General features: G+C 44.9%; 1 protein-coding gene across 1 annotated transcript in view; it reads right to left on the bottom strand.

The window, feature by feature from the left end:
• Positions 1-19,003: 19,003 nt before the first annotated feature.
• The window catches only part of KAT14 (lysine acetyltransferase 14), a 36,971-nt gene continuing 31,387 nt past the window's right edge, over positions 19,004-24,587 (bottom strand). The window contains exons 9-10 of the mRNA XM_047853164.1: positions 23,111-23,301; positions 19,004-19,714 (exon numbers count right to left, since the gene is read on the bottom strand). Coding sequence (XP_047709120.1) covers positions 19,541-19,714; positions 23,111-23,301 — 365 coding nt within the window. The 3' untranslated portion in view covers positions 19,004-19,540. The remainder of the gene's footprint in view (positions 19,715-23,110; positions 23,302-24,587) is intronic.

Raw genomic sequence — 24,587 nt, 5'->3', positions numbered from 1 at the left:
CAAGTAGGCTCTGTGCTCATGAACTGTGAAATCATGACCTGAGCTGAAATCAAGAGTCAGACACTGAGCCACCGAGGTGCCCCACGCTGAGAAGCTTTTAACAATCCCTGTGCCCTGGCCATGCCCCAAACCCATTACATCAAGTTCTCCGGGGATAGGCCCCAGGCCCTGGGGTTTTTGTGGGCAAGGTTGGGGTATACACACAGTCCCGTTTTAACTAGGGATTTCTCCTCTCCCCTGAGGGTAATAACCATTATTATGTGCCCACCAGCTACCAGGCTGCATGCCAGATGCCGCACATGGTATCACAGGTGATCCCCACCACAAATAACATGTTTTTAACAAGTAGGAAAACCGAGGCAGAGCTAGCAAGCAGCAGGTGCTGGAGTCAGGCCCAAACAGTCCAGAGGCCAAGCTTTTTACAGTCGCACACATACCTCTGTGATTCAAACGACCTGAGAATTAGGACATAAGACAGAAATTTCCATGCGGTTCAAAACAGGGCCCGGCCTGGGTGGGCAGAATGAACAGTCCACTGTGGCTGGCTGGACGGAGCCTGGAGAAGGAAGCCAGGTTCCTGGGGGGTGGCCAGGCCCTCAACGCCCAATGGGAGCAGATGGAGAAGGAAATCAGGCTAAGCAGCCCAGTTTTTCCTGACAGCCTTTGCTCCCAGGACTCTGAAATGGAGTGTGCTTGGTTGAGGACCAGCTGAGGACCTGGAAAAAAATGCCCCAAGACCTGCCTTAGGGTTGTTTTGTTTTTGCTTTGGTCTCTCCCTGCTCTTGCCCTCACTCCCTCCCCCACCCCCTACTGCTTCCCTCTTTCCTTCAAAAAAAACTTTCAAGAGACCCTCTCTGCAAATTCCCAAGATGGGGCCAGCCAGGTTAGACTCAGAAAAATCACTACTTTGATTGTAGAAAGAATGGTTATAAATAAATAAGGAGAAGCACCAAGACTCCCCTATTCCCTTGAGATTAACAGAAAGTTTACAAAAGACGTGCTACCAGGAAACAATGGACAATGTTCAAACACACTAATAAATTTAAGTGACAAATTATTGCTTATGTAAAAATTAGCCAAGTGTCTTTAAGTGATAAAACCCAATCTTGGTAGTTTTGGGGCGAGACTGCTGCCTTGGTACATTAACGACCATACTGATGAGGAGAAAGTGGCCATGAAAATGGTCACATCCTTTGACTTGAGAAAACCACTGCTGTATCCAGAAGTTAAACAAATCCAATCCGTGGCAAAAAGGCTTAAGCACAAATATGCCCCTGGAGTGTTATTTACAAAAGCAGACCTCTTAATGAGGAAAAATAAAGAATAACTAGGAAAATAGAGCCACTGGAAATTGGGCGTGAAAACAATTTAGCAAGTGGGAAAAATCATGAGGATATAAAACAGTAAGTGATATGCTCAGGACACGGAATTCATGTGTACCAGCATTATACTGTGCTTAAAAAATAAATGGACCCCCCGAATGAAGGCAATTTTAGAGCGCAAAATTGTTTTTACTTTCTTTAAAAAATGTTCTCTATTATGCTTATAATAATTTATATACAAAGCATCCAATTTTTAAATTAAATTACATTTTTATTATTTTTTAAAATTATTTTTGAGAGAGAGAGAGATAGAGAGACAAAGTGCAAGTGGGGTAGGGGCAGAGAGAGAGGGAGGCACAGAATCCGAAGCAGGTTCCAGGCTCCGAGCTGTCAGCACAGAGCCCGATGCGGGGCTCGAACCCACAAACCGCGAGATCATGACCTGAGCTGAAGTCCGGCACTTAACCGGCACTTAACCAGGAACGCCCCAATTTTTTTTTAAAAAGAAGCACCACCACCTGATAGCAGGATGAAAGGTGGATGGGGAGTATGAAGCATCAAGAAGGCTCACACAGCACCTCGGGAAGGGATGCCAAGAGAAGGTGACAGAAAGCGGAGAGAAGAGGGTGGGCCAGAGTAGAGAGTAGAGAGAAAGCTGACTGGCAGAATTTGGTCCTGACTGGCCAAAAAGGAAGCGGGGTGGGGTAAACTGAGGCTCAAGGTTTTAGTTTGGGCAATGCACTGAGCAGTGGTGCTGCTCTTGGATGGAAAACACAGCAAGGGGAGTGGACTGTCAGCAAAGGGACCTGGGGTCTCTTCCTTCTGCTCCTCCTTTTCTCTCTCTTCTCCTTAAAACAAAAACAAGAACAAAAACCCAGCATTATTGTGGTTTGATTTACATAGCTTACCATTGACCCATTTTTGTATAGGAGTCAATGATTTTGTAGCCTATTTACAAAGTTGTGCAACCACACCAGGATCCCATTCTAAAACGTTTCCAAAAAGAAACGTTGTGCCCATTTACAGCTACTTCCCATTCCTATGGCCCTTCTGAGTAACCCCTAATGTTTCTGTCTCCATAGATTTGCCTTCTCTAGATATTTCCTATAAAAGGAATCATGCAGTATGTATTCTTTTGTGTGCGGCTTCTTTCAGTGAACATAATGTTTTGAAACGCTTTCATACAGGCGGTTTCATCCAGGTTGGAACATTTATCAGTGTTTCGCTCCTTCTTATTGCTGGGTCGTATTCCATTGTATGCATATACTGTATTTGTTTGTCCATCTGTCAGTTGATGGACACTGGGTTGTTTCCATTTGGGGGCTATTCTGAATAATGCTGGAATTAACCTTCGTGTACAAGTCTTTGTGTGGACATATGTTTGCATTTCTCTGGAGAAGATTCCTGAGTCATATGGCAATTCCATGTTTAACGTTTTGAAAAACTGCCAAACAGTTTTCCAACGTGACTGCACCATTTTACGTTCTCACCAGCATTGTACGAGGGCTCAAATTTCTGCACAGCCTTGCCAACACTGATTATGTCTCTTTGATTAAAGCCATGCTGGTGAGTATCATTTGAATTTCCCTAATGGTTAATGATGCTGAGCATTTTTCATGAGCTTATTGGCCATTTGTATATCTTCTTCAGAGAACTGTCTCTTCAAATCCTTTGCCCATTTTTAAATTGGGTTGTTTGTCTTTGTAAGAATAATTCAAGGGGCGCATGGGTGGCTCAGTCAGTTGGGTGTCCAACTCCTGATCTTGGCTCAGGTCATGATCTTACGGTTCATGAGATCAAGCCCGGCTTTGGGCTCTATGCTGACAGCTTGGAGCCTACTTGGGATTATCTCTCTCTCCCTCTCTCTCTGTCCCTCCCCCACTTGCATACATGCTCTCTCTCGAAAATTAAACAAATAAACATTTTTTCAACGTTTATTTATTTTTGGGACAGAGAGAGACAGAGCATGAATGGGGGAGGGGCAGAGAGAGAGGGAGACACAGAATCGGAAACAGGCTCCAGGCTCTGAGCCATCGGCCCAGAGCCCGACGCGGGGCTCGAACTCGCGGACCGCGAGATCGTGACCTGGCTGAAGTCGGACGCTTAACCAACTGCGCCACCCAGGCGCCCCCAAATAAACATTTTTTAAAAATAAAAATAGGTTTGGGGTGCCTGGATGGCTCAGTCGGTTAAGCGGCCAGCTTTGACTTGGGTCATGATCTCGCGGTTCGTGGGTTCGAGCCCTGCGACCGGCTCTGTGCTGACAGCTCAGAGCCTGGAGCCTGCTTCAGATTCTGTGTCTCCCTCTCTCTCTGCCCCTCCCTCATTCTCTCTCTCTCTCTTTCAAATAAACATTTAAAAAATAACAAAAATAGGTTTGACTTTTTAGAGCAGTTCTAGGCTCATGCAGAATTAAGCGGGAGGTACAGAGTTTCCCATAGACCCCTGCCCCCATATCACAGCCCTCTCTCCATGATCAACATCTCACATCAGAGTGGTACATCTGTTACAGGAAACTTATATTGACACATTATCCTCCAAAGTCCATAGTTTACATGAGGGCTCACTCTTGAAGTGCATTCTGTGGATTTGGACAAATGTATAATGACTTATATCCATCATTGTACTATCATACAGAGTCTTTTCAGTACCCTAAAGATCCTCTATGCTCTGCTTAATAATTCCTCCCTCTCTCACTAACCCCCAGAAACCACTGATCCTTGTGCTGTTTCCACAGTTTTGCTATTTTCCAGAATGTCACGTAGCTGGAATCACACAATATCTAGCTTTTTCCAATTGGCTTATTTCACTTACTAAGTATGTATTTATGTTTCCTCCATGTCTTTTCATGCTTGATAATCATGTCTCTTTAGTGCTGAAAAATATTTCATTATCTGGATGTACCACAGTTTTTTTTTTCCATTTACCTACTGAAGGACAGACACCTTGGTTGCTTCCAAGTTTTGGCAAATATGGATAAAGTTTTATGTGGATATAAATTGTCACCTCAATTTGGGTAATATGAAGGAGTATGATTGCTGGATTATATGGTAAGACTATGTCTGGCTTGGTAAGAAACTGCCAAACTGTCTTCCAAAGTGGCTGTACAATTTTGCATTCCCACCAGCAGTGAGAGAGAGTTCCTGTGGTTCCACATCCATGCCAGCACTGGGTGTTGTCAGTGTTCTGGATTTGAGCCTTTTTAATAGATGTGTATTGGTGTTTCATTGTTGTTTCATTTGCATTTCCTTGACGTCATGATGTGGAACATCTTTTCATATGTTTATTTGCTCTTTGTCTCTCTTCCTTAGTGAGGGGTCCATATCTCCCACCATTTTTTAATCCGATTGTTCATTTTCTTATCGTACAATTTTAACTGTTCTCTGTATATCTTGGCTAATAGTCCTTTTATCAGATGCGTGTTTTGCTAAGATTTCCTCTCATTCTGCCATTTGTCTTTTCAGTTTCTTGGCAGTATCTTTCATAGAGCAGAAGTTTTTAGTTTTAACAAAGTCCAGCTTATCAAATCTTTCGTTCATGGATGGTGACGTTGGTGTGGTATTTAAAAAGTTATCATGGGGCCTCTGGGTGGCTCTGTCAGTTAAACATCTGACTTCAGCTCAGGTCATGATCTCACAGTTCGTGAGCCCCATGTTGTGTTCTGTGCTGACAGATTGGAGCCTGGAGCCTGCATTGGATTTTGTGTCTCCCTCTCTCTCTGCCCTTCCCCTGCTCGCACTCCGTCTCTCTCTCTCTCAAAAATAAATGTGTTAAAAATAATATGGAATACTACGTGGCAATGCGAAAGAATGAAATATGGCCTTTTGTAGCAACATGGATGGAACTGGAGAGCGTTATTAAGTGAAATAAGTCACACAGAGAAAGACAGATACCATATGTTTTCACTCTTATGTGGATCCTGAGAAACTTAACAAAAGACCATGGGGGAGGGGAAGGAAAAAAAAAGTTAAGAGAGAGAGAGCGAGCCAAACCATAAGAGACTCTTAAAAACTGAGAATAAACTGAGGGTAGGTGGGGGGTGGGAGATGGGCATTGAGGAGGGCACCTGCTGGGATGAACACTGGGTGTTGTATGGAAACCAATTTGACAATAAATTTCATATTAAAAACAAAGAAATTAAAATTGAATTTTAAATGTTACATAAATACTCCCATTTGAATAATAAATAAATAAATAAGTTATATACCCAATGTCATCTAGATTTTCTCCTAGGGCTTTTATAGTTCCTTTTATAGTTCTGTGTTTTACATTTAGGTCTATGATCCATTTTGAGTTAATTTTTGTGAAAGGCCTAAGTTCTATGTCTACATTCTTTTTTTTTTTTTTTTTTTTTTTTTTGCGTGTGGACATCTATCTAGCTGTTTCATCACTGTTTGTTATAAAGGCTATGTTTTCTCCACTGTATTGCCTTTGCTTCTTTGTGAAAGATCAGTGGTCTATTTCTGAGCTCCTTATGCTGTTCCATTTATCTATTTGTCTGTCTTTCACCAATACCACGTTGTCCTGATTACTGTAGCTTTATAGTAGGTCTTGAAGTTGGCTAGTGTCAGTCCTTCAACTTTGTTCTTTTCTTTCAATATTGTATTGGCTATTCTAAGTCTTTTGGCTATAAACGTTAGAATCAGTTTGTCAATATCCACAGAATAATTGCTGGGATTTTGATTGAAATTGCCTTGAATCTATGCATCAATTTTGAAAGAAATGACCTCTTGACAATATTAAGTTTTCGTATTCACAAACATGAAATATCTCTCCATTTACTGGTTCTTTGATTTCCTTCATCAGAGTTTTGTAGCTTTCCTCGTATAGATCTTGTACATATTTTGTTAGGTTTATACCTATGTATTTCAAGTTTTTTGGATGCTAATGTAAATGGAATTGTGTTTTTAATTTCAAATTCCACTAGTTCATTGTTGGCATATAGGAAAGCGACTGACTTTTGTGACTGACTTTGTATCCTGTAATCTTGCTATTTGCTTATTAGTTCTAATTTTTTGGGTCAGTTCTTTCAGATTTTCTGTAGAGACAATCAATCGTGTCATCTGCAGAGTTTTACTTCTTCCTTCCCAATCTCTGTATCTGTTATTTCGTTTTCTTGTCTCATTGCATTAGCTAGGACTTCCAGTACAATGTTAAAAGGAGTGGTAGGAGAGGATATCCTTGCCTCATTCCTGATCTTAGCTAGACAACTTCTAGTTTCTCACCATTAAGTATGATGCTTAGGTGTAGGCTTTTTGTAGAAGTAATTTATCAAGTTGAGGAAGTTTCCTTCTTTTACTACTTAGCTGAGAGTTGGTTTTTGTTTTTGTTTTCTGAGGGTTTTTGTAATGACTGCATGTTGGCTTTTGTCAAGTGTTTTCTCTGTATCTTGTGATATGGTCATGTGATTTTTATTCTTTAGCCTGCTGATCTGATGGATTATATTAGTTGATGATCTAATGTTGAACCAATCTAACACACCTGGAATAAATCCCGTTTGGTCACGGTGTATAATTCTGTTTACAAATCATTGAATTTAATTTGTAAATATTTTATTGAGGGTTTTTGCATCAATGTTCATGAGAGATCAAACTGGTCAGTAGTTTTCTTGCAAATGTCTTTGGTTTTAGTTTTAGGGTAATGCTGGCTTCATGGATGCGTTAGGAAGTATTCCTTCTGCTTCTATCTTCTGGAAGAGACTGTAGAAAATTGGTATCATTTCTTCCCTAAACACTCCGTGGGATTTACCAGTGAACCCATGTAGGCAGTTGTTTGTTCTTTTATTGTTGAGTATTAAGAGATCTGTATACATTCTATATAGAAGTATCTTATCAGATACATGATTCCCAAGTATTTTCCCCTAGTCTGTGGGTTGTATTTTTACTTTCTAGATGGTGTCTTTTGAAGTGTAAATGTTTTTCATTTTTATCAAGTCAAATTTTATCCATTTTTTCTTCTATCAATTGTACTTTTGGTTTTTGTATCTCAGAAAAACCATTGCCAAGCTCAAGATTGTGAAGATTTACTTCTATATTTCTTTCTAGGAACTTATTAGTTTTAGTTCTCACATTTAGGTGTCTGATATATTTTGAGTTAATTCTTGTATGGTGTGAGGTAGGGGTTCAAATTTAGTTTTCTGCGTGTGAATATCCAGTTGTCCCAGCACCATTTACTAAAAAGATCATTCCTTTCCCATTGGTCAGTTGATTATAAATATAAGGTTTATTTCTGGGCTCTCATTTCTATTCGATTGTTCAATATTGTTTGCCCTTTTGCTATCACCCCACTGCCTTGATCACTGTGACTTTGTAGCAAGCTTTGAAAATGAGAGTTACAAGTTTTCCAACTTTGCTCTGGAATTTCTTCTTGAATCTTACAAGTTGTCTATTCAACAGTAACAAGAGAAAGGATTGTAGTTATAATACAGTGGATTGAATTATAAATTAAAAAAAAATTATTTGTGTGATTAAAAGTAAAGGTTCTGAAGTCAGACTGCCAGGCTCTGCCAGGCTGTGAGATTTGGGGCAAGTTAATAACTTCTCTGTGCCTCAGTATTTTTCTCCCTTGAGAAAAACGAAAATCATGATAGTGTGTACCTCAGCGAACTATGGTGATTTAAATAAGTTTCCAAGTTGTTCAAGGCTCCTAGAATGGTGCTTGCACATCAGAAACACTCAGTAAATGATAGGCATGATTATGATTTCTATTGATTGTATTTCAAGACACTGTGTCTCCTTTTATCCAGCAATTCCACTTCTAGGAATGTATTATTATTATTATTTTTTTTTAATGTGTGTTTGTTTTTGAGACAATGCAAGAGACAGAGTGCAAGGGGCCGAGGGGCAGACAGAGGGAGACAGAATCTGAAGCAGGCTCCAGGCTGTGAGCTGTCAGCACAGAGCTCGACGCGGGGCTCAAACTCACAAACCGTGAGATCACGACCTGAGCCGAAGTTGGACGCTTAACCAACTGAGCCACTCAGGTGCCCCTCTAGGAATGTATTCTAAGGAAACATCCATGCATGTGCCTCCAGATCTAGCTTCAGGAGTGTTTAATGCAGTATCGTTTACAATAGAGAAATTGGAAACAAGGAGCATTTGTTAACTTATGCTACATTCCTATAATGAAATACAATTCTATCATACACGATGTGTTTTTGTTTGTTTGTTTGGTTTCTTTGAGAGTGAGCCAACATGGACAGGGGAGGGGCAGAGGGAGAGACAGAATCCCAAGCAGGCTCCACGCTTAGAGCCCTACGTGGGCTCGATTCCACGATCCTGAGATCATGACCTGAGCTGAAATGAAGAGTCTGACACTCATCCAACTGAGCCACCCAGGCGTCCCCATACATGACATTTTTAAAACAATGTTTGATAACTTGGAATGCTATTTCTGATCACCTACAGAAAAAAATAGAAAAAATTTAAATGCCTTATAGAACAAGGTATACAATTTGACCACAATTTGTTTTAAAAAGTAGTGTATGAAAAAACCAAATGGTATTGCAAGGGCATGTCTATGTAAGCGAAAGAAAAGGCTTTGGAAGATTTATACTAAAATTTCTAAGGTGATTGGCACTACTGGGTCAGAGAAGCCAACTCTTAGGAAATGCAGAAAAGGGTCAAAAGGGTCCTTTGACAAGTAATGTCTAGAAAAGGTAAGTCTCTAGAGACAAAACCAATTAGTGGTTGCCTGGCACTGGGGGTAGGAGTGGGGGTTGGCCACAGAGGAGCTCCAGAGAGCAATTTGGGCCTATGTTCTAAAACTGGGCTGGTGATGGTTGCACAACTCTATAATTTTACTAAAAATCACTAAATTGTGTCCTGAAAATTGGCAAATTTTACAGTATGTACATTATACCCTAATAAAACTTAAGTGGGGGGGGGGTCGGGGGTAATTTAAATGGGGGTTGGGATGGGCCTCACACAGCCAGGCCTCAGGGAGAAGCCCCTCACCTCAAGTCTGTCTGGGACTGTCTTACCCTTCTTTTTTTTTGTTTTTTTTTTTTACAGACGTGGCCACCCAGGGCTCCTGCACTCTGGCCACTAGTCGTGCTGCCCTATCATTCCTAGTGTGGACGAGGTGCCCACCAGCTCTGGCCCACCCGGTTGCCCCAAAGCAGAGCTACTCCAAGTGGGGCGGCCACATCAAGGTGTTAGAACTTCTATAAAAGCCTGTTGTGTTGACTATATTTTGGTGGCCCCCCTCACGGACCACATATCCTGGTATTTGTCCCTTGTGAAGCCTTCCCACGTGGTGTAGGCACTTGGCCGTGTTGCTGGCTCTGGGCAATGGGGCAGCAGGAAGCATGTTGCAGGTAGAGGCTTGGGAAGCATTTCCAGCTGGGGTTTGTCCCCCTGGAGTGCTGGAAGAATGTTGCTTCTTGGAACGCAGCCACCGTGGCATGACGCAGTCCAAGCAAATATGTGCAGAGGCCCACGTGGACTGGAGAACTGAGACCACTGGTCCGCGGCCCCGACTGAGCTCCCAGATGCCAGTAGCTGCCCCAGTGCTCTGGTCAGCACCATGGGAAGAGCACCGCCCAGAAAACTCACTGCTATGGTTTCAAGCCACTAGATTCTGTGGTGGCTTCTTATACAGCAGTAAGACATCCTTTATCTTCTCTGCCATCAGAAAAGTTCTGGTAAATGTTGAGACGCACGACCTCTAACGCACTAACTGGCCCCCAGGCTGAGGCATCTCCACCTTCCCACGACACTCTGCTGTTCCTGCAGTGGTGGCCAGCATTTTACTGAAGGGGCGTCAGGGGTCCAAGAGCTACTTCCTGCACTCAGGCTCTCATTTAGGCTGGGTGCTCACTGTGCTGCGATGTGAAAGTGCAGGGCAGTGCTGAGTTCTCAATGCTGCTTCCTTAAGGGGATGCACATCTAGAAGGCCAAAAGGACATCGTTTGCATGCTAAGACGGGTGGTGCAGAACTTGAGGAGAGGCAGGATATTTGCATCTTCTCAATCTCCCCTCAAAGCCTTATTTGCAAACAGAGTGAAGGACAGAGTTCACTTTGCCAGAAATGGGACTTAAGGGGCAGCAGGGACTTGCTAAGTGGTGCACATGCAGGGTGTTCCTGCCAAAGGGCCCCACAGGACTCTGAACAGGAGGACACAGCAGACAGCCCGACCTCAGGGACATTCTGCAAATCAACTGGCCGCTACCCTTCAAAAGGGTCCACTTAACAAAGACTTGGGGGCGGTTCCTGTGAGACCAAAGAAGCTTGACAACTGAATGCACTCTTGGTCTGGATTTTCTTCTGCTTTTAAGGGCAGTTTCACAATTAATGAAACCTGAGTTAGGTCTGTAGATCAGGTAACAGCATGGTGTCAGTGTTAACTTCCCTGATTTTGGTCATCGTACTGTGGTTAGGTAAGAACATTCCTTGCTTTTAGAAATGCACATTGTCATGTTAAAAGGAGCATGGTATCTGCAACTTACTTTTATTTTTTTAAGACTTTATTTTTGGGGGGGGGCACTTGGGTGGCTTAGTCCGTTAAGTGTCTGACTTCGGCTCAGGTCATGATCTCACGGTTTGTGGGTTCAAACCCCGCGTCGGGCTCTGTGCTGACAGCTCGGAGCCTGGAGCCTGCTTCGGATTCTGTGTCTCATTCTCTCTCTGCCCCTCCCCCACTTGTGCTCTCTGTCTCTCAAAAATAAATAAATGTAAAAAAAATGTTTTTAAAAGGCTTTTTTAAAAAAAACATTTATTTATTTTTGAGAGACAGAGAGAGAGAGAGCATGCATGAGTGAGGAGGGGCAAAGAGGGAAGGAGAGAGAGAATCCCAAGCAGGCTCTGTGCTCAGCACTGAGCCCAACACGGGCCTTGATCTCACAAACCCGAGCCGAAATCAAGAGTCAGTCACTCAACTGACTGAGCCACCCAGGTGCCCTTAAGATCTTATTTTTAGTTAATCTCTACACTCTATGTGAGCCTCAAACTCACAACCCCAGGACCAAGAGTTGCATGCTCTATCGACTAAGCCAGCCAGACGTCCCTACAACTTACTTTTTTAATTATTTCTTTTCTCCAAAATTTTATTTAAATTCTAGTTAGTTAACACACAGTGCAATATTGGGTTTCAGGAGCAGACTTCAGTGATTCGTCAGTTACATACCATATTCCCAGTGCTCATCATAACAAGTGCCCTCCTTAATACCCTGTGGCTTAGTTTTAAATGGTTCAGAAAAAAGTGTGCACATGGGTACGTGTATGTGTATGTGTCAGGGGCAGCAAGTGTGTAAAACATTAACATTTGTTCTCTTTTGCAACTGTACGTCAAGCCTGGAATTATGTCAAAAGTAAAAATAAAACACGTTGAAGGAATTGTTTGGTGTGTCATTTCTTTTGAAATTTTGTCCCAACCTCCCAGCCGGCTCTAGAAAGTTCCTTCCTCCAGTCTGAAGAGGGCTTGTTACTTTTTGGCTCACACATCCCTGTGAACATCTGATGAAGCCTCAGGCCCCTCTCCAGAAAAACACTCATACTCAACACACTCACATACACCTGCCTTTGCACACCACCACCTCCGGTTCTACTCCCTGGCCTGGGAGACCAATAAAGAAATATCCACACGCACAAAAGTCTAAGGAGGCGCAAGCAGCAGAGTGAGTGTGGGAGGTGAATGCTGTGGCTCTCAACCACAGGACACCGGTTAAGGTCCAAGAGTGGCCTGAGCGAGAGCCCCTCCTCCATTTCTCACCCCTCTGCAGACACAGAGGGGCAGGCGCAGTGACAGTTCCAACAGGGACCCGGGTTGCTGTCCTCTGCTTCCTATGGGTGTGCCCTTGGCACTGAGTTACTCAAGCCCTCAAGACTCAGTTTTCTCTTCCACAGAACAGAGGCAATTCCAGCACAGCCATTACGGAGCCGTTGGAATGTGTGTGCGTGATCAATGCCTTACGGGCCTTGCCATTTCTACCTCGTGTCGCCCTGGAAACGGTGAGCGCTGCTTCACTGCTCAGCGACAAACTGCTCAGACACGAGCCCACCGCCCGAGCCCCAAGCCCCAGAGGCCCGAGTTGCCCACAATTCTTGTTTTCCCAAGGGCCTCTGAGCTCAGACCCTTGCTGTTCATCCCACCTGGAGCCTAATGCCTTCTGTTGGACATACTTTTTCATTTAGTTTAGCCTTCAGCCAAATTCAGCTTAACTAGAGAGCTAGACACTTTGGCCAAATGTAAGCACACCAGCAGCATGTTTGCTTTTCAACAGCTGCCCATCTTCGCCTCGAAACTCTCTCTCAAAATGACGTGAATTATACGGTGTCATTCAAAGGGCAGACAGGGCTGTCTTGAGCCCCTGGAGCGTTCACTGCGGAGGAAAAGAACAGGATTGCAGAGCTGTGCTGCACAGGCACACACCCCGCGGGCATTCTGCACACACCCTCAAACTGCCCATCTGCCTAGACCGCCGACTCATCCTGAAGCTTTGGGTGAAAAAAACCCATCATTTTAACATTAAAACAGACACACTTAAAGAGAACATAAAATCCCTGTAATTTGAGGGCCACCTGGGTCAGCTGAGCGTCTGACTTCGGCTCAGGTCATGATCTCACGGTTCGTGAGTTCGAGCCCCGTGTCGGGCTCTGTGCTGACAGCTCACAGCCTGGAGACTGCTTCATATTCTGTGTCTCCCTCTCTCTCTGCCCCTCCCCCGCTCATGCTCTGTCTCTCTCTCAAAAATAAATAAAGATTAAAAACAAAATTTAAAATTCCTGTAATTTGAGGGGCACCTGGGTGGCTCAGTCAGTTGAGCATCTGACTTCAGCTCAGGTCATGATCTTGCGGTTCATGAATTCTAGCCCTGCATTGGGCTCTCTGCTGTCAGCATGGAGCCCGCTTCAGATCCTGTCTCCCTCTCTCTCTGCCCCTCCCCCACCTGCTGTCTCTCAAAACTAAATAAAACATTAAAAATTAATAAAGTAGCTGTAACTTTAGACACATAAATCTTAAAGGACATGAGTGCATGTCAGGTTATGGCTTGACTTCCCCCCCACCCCACCCCCCACCGCTCTGTTGGGGTCCATGCAGGGCTAGGCTAGGAAGTACTGGTGTAGTTCCCTGGGAAGGGGAGGAAGGCCATTAAGAGCCAGAGGACTCGTGTTCTGGAGGTAAGCTTCGGGGAACCTGGCAGCTGAGCAACTGTATGCGTCCAGCCCTGCGCCAAGTACTGGGGAGGACAAACATGTTAAATGGCCTCTGCTCCCAGGGAGTGCAAACCTGGTTGATAGAGACCACAGCGCCCACATGGGCACTGATGTGAGCTAACATTTTACCAAGCAAAGGCCTGTTCATATTTCCCAAGTGAAATATAACGTGGGGAGACACCCGCAAATGGCCTCTCCCATAGTTCCTTACGTTCACTTTTTCCCCTAACATTCAATTTCAGTGGTTTCAAAATTCTGTAATTTAATTTGATCAAGTTGTTTCCATTTTCATTTAATTTTTTAAGTTTATTTTATTTTGAGAGAGAGGAAGAGAGAAAGGGGGGAGGGGCAGAGAAAGAGAGGGAGGGAGAGAATCCCAAGCAGGTTCCGTGCTGTCAGCAGAGCTGGACATGGCGCTCGAACTCACAAACTCTGAGATCACGACCCATGCTGAGATCAAGACTTGGACGCTTAACTGACTGAGCCACCCAGGCACCCCTGTTTCTATTTTTATTTTATTTTTTAATTTTTTTTAACGTTTATTTATTTATTTATTTTTTTTTTGACGTTTATTTATTTTTGAGACAGAGAGAGACAGAGCATGAACAGGGGAGGGTCAGAGAGAGAGGGAGACACAGAATCCGAAACAGGCTCCAGGCTCTGAGCCATCAGCCCAGAGCCTGACGCGGGGCTCGAACTCACGGACTGCGAGATCGTGACCTGACCTGAAGTCGGACGCTTAACCGACTGAGCCACCCAGGCGCCCCAACGTTTATTTATTTTTGAGACAGAGAGAGACACAGCATGAACGGGGAGGGGCAGAGAGAGAGGGAGACACAGAATCTGAAACAGGCTCCAGGCTCTGAGCGGTCAGCACAGAGCCCGATGCGGGGCTCGAACTCATGGACCATGAGATCATGACCTGAGCCGAAGTCGGACGCTTAACCGACCAAGCCACCCAGGCGCCCCTGCTGTTTCTATTTTTAAAGAGAGATATGCTAAAAACAAATAGCTTGTAATGGCCATAAACTGCACAGAACACAGACTGTTCCCTCTGCGGCTGTTGCCAAGCCCTGGTCACTCTCTAACCACTAGCCCTGTGTGGCCGGCTGGCTGACACCACAGGTTCTGAGAATGTTCTGTTGTGTGGGGAAGACGGTGGGCCCCCGCACAGCTCGCCTCATGTCATGTCACACAACCCAAAGAACACACGTACAGCATGCTGGGTGCAATGCAGGGATGGGCCACCTCTACCCAGGGCTTAGTGAAGGAGATAATGTTTATATCAATAGGAGAAAGGTAAAGTAATTATGACACTAAATACTGAATTTGTATGCCGTTTACCCCCAAAACCTCTTCAGATGTTTTCATGAGAAACTTCGTCTGGCTTCCAGGAACATTTTTTAAAAATATTAGATATTAGGTTTTAAACTATTACACACAGGGCATCTGGGTGACTCGGTTGAGCGTCCAACTTCGGTTCAGGTCACAATCTCGTAGTTCATGGGTTTGAGCCCCGCGTAGGGCTCTGTGCTGATAGCATGGAGCCTGGAGCCTGCTTTGGATTCTGTGACTCCTACTCTCTCTGCCCCTCTCCCGCTCGTGTTCTCGGTCTCTCTCAAAAATAAACATTAAAAAAAATAAGTGAAATTATTACACACAATTCTCTATCAGGAATGTTCACTAACTCTCTTCTAGCTTTTGACTGTCACCCATGAGAAAAGTAGTTGACAGGAGGTGATATTCAACCTTTTTTAATTGAAAAATTTCGAAGAGCTGAAATGATAGTCTAGCAGCCCATTTTGTTTCTCTCGTGGACACAAGTAATGTTGATAATTGTGAAAGTGAATGGAATTTGAACCCAAAGGCCTTATCTTCAAGTGATCTTTTCAAGTGTTGGGGAAGCTCCCACGAGGTCTCCCTGTGGCCAGCTCAGAGGCCACAACAGCCGCCGGTGGACATAGGGCTGGGACCCAGGCCTCCCCGGCCCAGCCACACAGGTTCACCTTCACCTGGGCTCATGTTGCCGTGTGCCCGCTGCATGTGGGAGCTGATGGTGACATTTCCGGGGATTTTGTGAGCCGTTATTAAATGCTGAATTATATGAACTTATAATTACATGAATCATGTTAAAAATAAAGGTAATAAATTCTCAGAACTCACCACAGGCTGATAATTAGACCACACGACCGTTACCTATGCTCTCGAGGTGATATCCATCCATCGTATGTATGTGATGGCAGTGCTGTGTCACGGTGTGCTACTTGCGTGTCTTTCCAACTCTGGGTTCAGTGACAGCACATTGGTGGCTTGGGATCTGCCGTGGTGCGAATATTTATGCCATGGAAATCAGCAAATGCTGCACCTGGGGCCTTGACTTACTGCTCCTCTCTCCCTGAACCTCACCCCCCACCAGTGGTCAAATATTGATCAGCACACCCCTGGCTGCATGCCACTGGGGAAAAACACCTAGGGGCTCCAGCTGCCCTGAGGGCTGAGGGTTTAGAGCAGTGGCCTTCTTGACACTGACACATGCTATAATGTCACCCACAGTAGGAAACCATCTAGTGAAGCTAGAGGGGGAGGCTGAGCTGCCCTCTGCACACGTGGACTTGACTGAAGCCATACCACCCATGGCAGTACAGCCATGGGCCCCCTCCAGCTCTTACCTGAGTTAACCTTCAGTCTTCTCCATTAGCTCATCGAATCCAAATGATTACAGTCTCTGTTTACTTGGGTAGGATTCTCCCGGCCTAATGGAACCTGTGTAGAGTGTTGTAAGGTTCTAAAAGGTAGGAGCCGCCTTTTCCCATCCAGAGAGAAGGGGCCAGTGCTCATGCAGACTCCAAGTGACAAAACTTTAATTTGTGATAAACAGAAAGATGCTGTGCATATGAGATTTGGAAAGTGGGGGGGGGGGGGGGGGCGGGGAAGCCACTTACTGAGGTCTGTCCCCCCACCGAGCCCAGATGCACACAGTAAGATGCTTCATTTCCCCCTCACTCACCCAAGGCTTAGAGGGTACTGGTTCTGCACCAGGCAGTTCTAGGCACTGGGGATAGTCGGGAGCCAAGCTCACACTGATCCCTCCCAGAACTCCTACCTACGTGCCCCTGGCCACTCCCAATCCTGGGCAGGGCCTGGGTGGGGAAGGCTGTGGGCTGACACCAGACTACCTGCCTTTGAGTTCAGGGTCCTCCATTAGTGATTTTTCTTAGCCTTGTTGTGCCTATTGCTGCAAACCTGCCACGTAGGTGTCATCAACCCCATCGTACAAGGGAGCAAGCTGAGGTATGACATTGTCTAAGTTTGTTAACTTAGCATGTTTCTCAGAGTCAAGCCCATGCTTGACCACACAAGTATGTGAGTTAAGTGTGTACCGATGAAGAGTCTTAAAGCCACTCCATGGCCATACCCCAGTACTGAGATACAGTTTTTTTATCCCAACCTCCTGCTAGTAGATATCAGAAGCACATCCTTAACCAAAGTGTGCCACACACCCCAGCCCTTGTGGAGTGGACCTGGGAGGCACCCCCCTAGGGCTTAGTGGGAACACTGAGCCCACTTGCAGAAGACCGTTCCAGGGAAGGCTTTTAGGTGATGAGCATTTTGCATAAAGCATGTTAACTAAATCTGGAAAATTCAAAAGTATGGTTTTGGTTCTCAAACATCCTGCTGCAAAGAGCTCAATCTCCCTAGAAAGACTCTGGGTAAATAAAGACACAGTTAATTCTGGTCTCCAACCTGGACCCTGAAGGCCCACTTGGCTACCACGAGCCACCTCCCCAGGGCCAGGAAGGCCTGGATACAGGTCAAGGACAATCTAGACTCCCAGGAACACACAGCTGGAGATGGGGTTCCTCAGCTTTTTAAAGCTCACACCCACTTCTGTGGAAGAAAGAAACAAGCCCTCCTCTTACTTGGAATTTTGAAATCTCAAAATAAATTATACCTGAAAGTCCACCAGAACGTGGTAATTTGAGAACGCTCTTGGCACCTTGGGCCCCATCTGTATGCATTGTTAAGTATCACTTTCGGAGGGTGGACAGAGGTTTCTTACAGTGTCAGCTGTAAGGCCAAAGGCAGATCAAAACCAGCAGCTGTCTGCTGTACTGGGGCCACCAGACCCATCTTGCCCGACACTGGAGCCAGACTATGGTGCGGCAGGGCACATCTCCATGGACAGACTGTGAAGACAGGGCCGTCAGCCACCCGTGTGAACCCCACTCAGATGCTGATCCAGACAAACCAAGTGTAAAGGCACTTCTGAGACCATCCACAGGATGTGATACACTGACTACTAGCTAATTCCAGAAATGGGCTCACCTTGTTGTGAGTGGTACTAGGTATTGAGGTTATGTGAGAAAATATCCCTATTTTTTAAGGAATACCTACTGAAGTAGGTGTGAAAGTATAGGATATCTGGGATTTGCCTTAAAATATTCAGCAAAAGACAGATGAAGCAAATGGGGTAACAATCTTGATAATTACTGAATATGGGGAAGGGGGTTGTTGTATCGTAATTTAAAAATGTGGGGCATCTGGCTGGCTCAGTCAGTGGAGCGTGCGACTCTTGATCTCATGGTTGTAAGTTGGAGCCCCATGTTGGGTGTGGCAATTACTTGAAAATAAAATCAATCGATCGAAATGTAAAACAAAGAACTGATGAATGTAATCACAGAATTCCCCAGTTCCTTGAAGCGATGGGAGACACTTGCTTCGGCCACCTTTTGCAGCAAACGTTTGACATTCACGTACAACAATCACAAGCTGGACTGCAGGTTCAGAAAATGTCACTTCTTCAATTTTACTTCTTGGGGTCCTAGTCCTCAAATCCTTAAAAGGTAGAAAGCTCTCAGAAAGAAGGGAAGGAAGGAAGGAGGGAGGGATGAAAAGAAAAGGAAAGGAAGAAAGGAGGTAATGCCACTCTTGGGCCTCAGGCAGCGGAGTGGAGCCTGGGCTGCTCTCCAAGGACAGAACTTCCAGGCTTCGCGCGAGGTGCAGTGCGTTCCTCTGAGGAAAGGGATTCGAGCTGGCTGCAAGCGTAGCCCCTAAAGCAGAGGCTCTTGACTGTGGTCCACAGATCTCCGATCAAGATTTTAAATGTGCATGCACAGTTTTCTAGAGAATATTCAGCCTTCTTTGGATTCTCACAGGGAGGGATCCATGTCCCCAGAAGTTAAGAGCCACCGCTCGATTGGAGCTCTGGCCATTGATCGCCATAAGGAAAGATTTTTATTTGGGAACATCTGATATTTTTGGAAAAGCTCCTACTGGATCCAAAACACCCTGACGGACAGTCCCTCTCCAACACCCCCTACGACAAGAGTGGTCCTGGAGACACACGGGCCCGTCCTCAGCTGGCTCTGCTTCCACCACCCGCACCTCCCCGCCAGCACAGTCTAACTGACAGGCTGCTCAGACAAGGCGACCCCAAAGCAACTTCGCAGGCGCAGGGAGAGGTGTCCACTCCTAGGCCAAAGCCCCCAGCAGGAGGTAATAACAGCAGACCAGGTGAGGGGACATGTGGACACAAACACCATGTTTATTTTGACTGTGGCCAAAGTCAGGGAGACAGCAGAACCTCAGTGCCCTGAAGGTCCTCCGGGTTCAATGATGGCTCATCGATGGCTGGGGAAGTGCCGGCCCTTTGTGTGATCACCTCGTAATCTCCCGTTGTCCCGATGACACAGCACCCCTCGTTAATGGCTGCCACCCTTCCTCATCCTTTAAATTAGATTCTCTCTCCCCGAGAATCCTTTATTGCTGAAGCTGTTTGGCGGAAGGACAGCAGCACCGCTCGGTTCCAGTTAACTGTGGAGTCCCAAGATGTGGGCCCAGGCCTGTGCAGGACAGGACAGGACAGGACAGTGGTTCTGCTGATGGGCTGTGAACTATTCAATTCCTCTGCCCACCGCCTGTGTAGCCTCCAGCGAGAGGTCTGAAGGGACGTCTGATCGCAGAGATGAGGGCCCACGGGGACGTGAACACCTGCCTTCGGGCCTACGTGAGGACCCACCTCTGACAGGACACGCGTCTCTCTGTGAAGCGCTGTGCTCACTTCAGCGCCGGAGCCTCAGGAAGAACGCGTGTTTACACTCCGTACTCTCCAACGGGTAATATTTATCATAGAAATCTAAGACGTACTCTTCAGTCTTGAATCCAAACTTCTGGTAGAGCAGCATAGCAGGGTTGCTTGCCGAGACGTGAAGGGTCACATCCTTGCCCATGCAGGTCTGCCAAAAGAGTGGAAAAGTACGGGATGAGAATGAAAGCGCCTGAGGGAAAATGAGTAGGTGAGGAAAGGCTGTGAAGTGTAGGTAGGTAGTCATGGCAACTGGGGACAGCAGGGACCTCAGCTGAGGCACTGCAACACGCTATAACAGCTGTGGTAGCCCGACTGAAACTATGAGACCAAAGGAACGGGTGGCATGCTGGCTGTTTCTGCTCTCTGAAGCCAAGGGCCCGGGGGAAAGTTCATTGTCAACTGGATTATTTTATTTAGAATTCAATTACACTTAAACATATCACACTTATCAATAGCAGGCGTTCTGACAATCTCGAGGAAATAGAGTAAGACAAGAAGTTCTGCTTTTTATTATTTTTTTAAATTTTAGAGAGAGGAACAGTGAGCGGGGGAAAGAGAAAGACAATTTTAAACAGGCTCCACGCTCGGCACGGAGCCCAGTGTGGGCTCCCACAACCCTGGGATCATGACCTGAGCAGAAACCAAGAGTTGGACGCTCAAAAGACTGAGCCATCCAGGTACTCCGAGAAGTTCTGCTTTTAAAAACTGGATGTTATCCTGTACTCAAACTTGTAAAAATTCCTTCCGTTCCTACACTTACTAGAAAGGATGCTACATTATGAGGCTAGATATGAGGTATTAAGACTTTCATTTAGTTATGAGACCTGAAAACCCTGTACAGATGTTCAGAATCCCACAGTCCCCCTCCATCCCTCATAAACCGATAGAATTAGCTTCTCAGAACTGTGATTTCTGTATTCAGCATTGGTCTAATCCTAGGGGGAAAGAGTAATCATCATTCTACTAATACGAGGCAAGTTCTTAAGATTCTTTAATTAGGTACACAGAAGAAAGTACCAAAAGTCATATGAACTAAGAATGTGCTTTCTAATGAGGAAAGCACCGAAATACTGAGGCTGACAGGCTCCTTGAGGTTTTGTAAGCCATGGTTCCCAAGGCCTAGATTTAAGAGGCCTCTCAGGTAGACAGCTGCCATCTTCTCTCTGCTTGATTCACGTTCTGTGCCCTGTGGTGTTACTGTGAGTAAGATGAATTTCGTGGAGTGACTTTTGTGCACACATGCACAGTGTCACCACAGCATCGAGTACTACTGCCCGACTGAGCAGTGCTGCCTGGGCCCGGGACTCACAGTCTGGCTGAGGGCCAGGACCCGCATGAAAGGATGAATACTCCTCACCTGCCCAGTGAGCGCTCAGTCAGGACTGACTCTGTGCCAGGCCCCCCGCCAGGCACACACTCGGGAAGGCCGCTCCTGCTGGTGACGGGAAAGGCAGGGGTGCAGCGGCTGAGGATGGAAGGGTGAACAGGGTGGAGGTCGTGGCTGTAAGTGGGGTAGGCGGTGGGGTGTGGTATGAAAAACTGAGAGTCTCAGCTGAACACAACACAAGGGATCACGTGTTAGCTGCCAAGTGAAGAGAGAAGAAAGCAACTTCTACAAAATGGTTCTAGGTTTCTGCCGACATTTGGGAAGTATTGAGCAAGTTTCATTAAGAGTTGGAAAAATTGGGGGCACCTGGGTGGCTCCGTCGTTTAAGTGTCTGACTTATCAGCCCAGGTCATGATCTCATGGTTTGTGAGTCTGAGCCCTGCATCAGGCTCTGTGCTGACAGCGTGAAGCCTGCTTGGGATTCTCTGTCTACCCCGCCCCTCTCTGCCTCCACCGCTCGCTCTCTCTCTCTCTCTCTCTCTGCCTTTACCCTACTCATGCTGCCTCTCCTTCTCTCTCCCCATAAATAAATAAACTTAAAAATATTGGAAAAACAACATTTTATCTTCTCCTTCCTCTATTTAAAGGGAATCTTGCCCACATAACACACAATCCTTCATGCCAAATGGTTTCTAAATAAGATTCTGGGGGTGAAAAATCCCTTACGTGTTTTTCTGATGTTAGTATATAAATATATGGTATATTTTCTTCAACAGTGTTATGGATATATGAAAGGATGAATTATAATTTGATATTACAATCAAATTTTAAAAGGTTGATACCAGCTTCTACAGTGATAGTAAAATTAAGAATAATCAGCAATAATAGACTATGTACTACTCATTGATAGAGTTTTGCTAAAATGTTTAAAAATACTTGATAATTTTTACAACATCTTAGGTGGCATTATGCTCAATGAAACAAGTCAGACAGGGAAAGACAAACACTGTATGATCTCACTTATATATGGAATCTAAAAAACAAACAATAAAAAGCTGAACTCATAGACGCAGACAACAGACTGGTGACTGCCAGAGGTAGGGCTACAGGGTGGGTGAACTAGATGAAGGGGGTCAAAAGATACCCAGTTTAGTCCTGGGGATGTCATGGAGACCATAGTTTACAATACTGTACTGCATATTTGCAAGTTGCTAAGAGAGTAGATCTTAAAAGTTCTCATCCAAGAGGAAAAACGTCTGTAACTGCGTGTATTGACGGGTGGTAACTAGACTTACTGTGGGGAATGTTTCACAATATAGACAAGTATCTACCAGATCATTGCGCTGTATGGTTGAAGTGAGTGTGTTCTGTACGTTTATGCCGCCATACGGAGAAAACCCCTAAAAATCACAGCTCCACTTCCATTCTCAGAGTCGTGGCGATGGTGCTTCCAAGAGCAGCAGCAGTTACCAATATGGGTCATTGTACAAGGGCTTTGGATTCTTACTTTTGGTATTTTCTCATTTTATCTACTATAATGTGTTTACAAATTGGTTTCTTTGAAGATTATTTTACTGAAAGAGAGAAAGGGAGTGCACATGTGCACTGAGTCAGGGGCAGACGGAGAGGGAGAGAAAGAATCTCAAGCAGGCTCCACATTCAGCCTAACGAGCCTGGCATCACGACATGAGTCGAAATCAAGAGTCAGATGCTTAATCAACTGAACCACCCATGTGCCCCTCAAACTGGTTTCTTTAAAACCTGGGCCTGAATAGTGATCTTATTTTAGAGGGTCAAGGGTTTTCTTTTCTTCTCTTTTCTTTTCTTTTCTTTTTCTTTTCTTTTTCTTTTCTTTTCTTTTCTCTTTTCTTTTCCTTTTTTTGAGAGAGAGAGAGAGAGAGAAAGAGAGAAAGGCAAAGAGAGAGACAGAAGATCTGAAGCAAGCTCTGCACTGACAGCAGTGAGCCTGATGCAGGGCTCAAACTCATGAACTGTGAGATCATGACCTGAGCTGAAGTTGGCTGCTCAACCAACTGAGCCACCCAGGCACCCCAACAGCGATCTTATTTTAGAGGGCCAAAGATTATTATCTGTGTGATGGTCACTGTCGTTCTTTTACTGGGTTTGCGAGACCACCCATTCTGTTGGGCCGTGCTAGGAAGGCCCAGCTCAGCCCCGTCCCTCCTCAAGTCTTCCAGGGGAGCCCAGACGCCTTACCTGAATCAGATGATAAATCATGAAAGTTGCGATCCCTGCTCTTCTCCACTCAGGATGGACAAACAGAAATGAAATGTAAGCTTCATTGTACTTCACGTCAGGAACCATGAAGCCAAAGGCAATGATAACTTTTTTATAAAGGACAACCACACTGAAGTCTGGATACTGCAGGCACTCAGACAGGTCAATGCCTACGGAGAAGAGTTAATTTGATATTAAAACCATGTGCCTTTTGGAATTAACACATGACAAGCTGTTTGGTCTACACCTGCATGCTAAAAAAAACCAAAAAACAAAAAACTGAAGACAAAGATATTAGCACAGACATCATACATTCAGATCATAAAAACAAAAGTGAATTTTAGAAAATATCAAAATTAACAGCATCTTTTCCAAGTACACATGTTAAAAGAAGTAGGCAGGATAGGGTGGGTAGCAGAGAGCACCCAGGTTTAGAATGGGATACATCTCTCTGGCTTTGAACTTAGCCACTTCTACAACGTGTGTCAGCTGACGCCTTTCCAAATGTGTGGGCCTCAGCGTCTGCACACTTAGACCTCATAGGGTGGGAGCAGAGATCCAGAGAACTCACATTATTGTGTTCCTCACCTCATACAAGTATAATTTATAAGCTCTTTTGTACAAATGCTACATTGGACAATAAAGGGGTTTAAACAAAAAATGATTCCATGCATCATGTATGGAAGGCAACCCAGCATAAGGTCAAGAAATAGTAGATGCTCCCAGAATGCTTTCGGCCTCCATACCGTTCCTAAAAGAACGAGCACAAGTCTGCCACCACGTGCACTGTTACATGATTACCACACAACAAAGAAGACACAGCTCTAATCCCGAGGAAATCTTATCTAACCTCTGGAGGACATGTAATTTTCCTTTACTTTCAAAGCAGTGCAGTAAGGCAGATCCACAAAGAACAGGCTTATATTTAACAATGAAAATGTGCTCCTTTAATTGATGGCTTCAGTTTTCGGAAAGACAATATATTAAGACTGATAAAATGACAAATCGTATTGGGTTTACTCTTATTTTCAAAGTCTGCAATTGGGGTATTTGGCTTTTTAAAAATACCTTTTTGGGGAGCCTAGGTGGCTCGGTTGGCTAAGCGTCTGACTTCGGATCAGGTCATGATCTCAGTTTGTGGGTTCGAGCCCCACATCAGGCTCTGTGCTGACAGCGTGAGCCTGCTTGGGATTCTAGCTCTCTCTCTCAGTCCCACTCATGTTTTCCTCTCTCAAAATAAACTCAAGGAAAAACAAACAAAACAAAACAAAACAAAAAACCCTTTTGGCTGTACTAACACTCTCCAAGTAACAGCTAAGTAAACAAAATTACAGAATTATTAAGCAAAAAATAAAAAATGTCCAAACATGTCCAAACTACCAGTCTGTATACCATGGGTAGACATTACCTGGTATCTAAACATATGTAGAAGCAAAATAGGATGAATCTTTTACTC

This window comes from Prionailurus viverrinus, chromosome A3 (assembly GCF_022837055.1).
Source record: "Prionailurus viverrinus isolate Anna chromosome A3, UM_Priviv_1.0, whole genome shotgun sequence".
In the NCBI taxonomy this organism is placed as follows: domain Eukaryota; kingdom Metazoa; phylum Chordata; class Mammalia; order Carnivora; family Felidae; genus Prionailurus; species Prionailurus viverrinus.
Note: the sequence above shows the minus strand (reverse complement) of the source record. Positions and strands in the feature narration are given on the sequence as shown.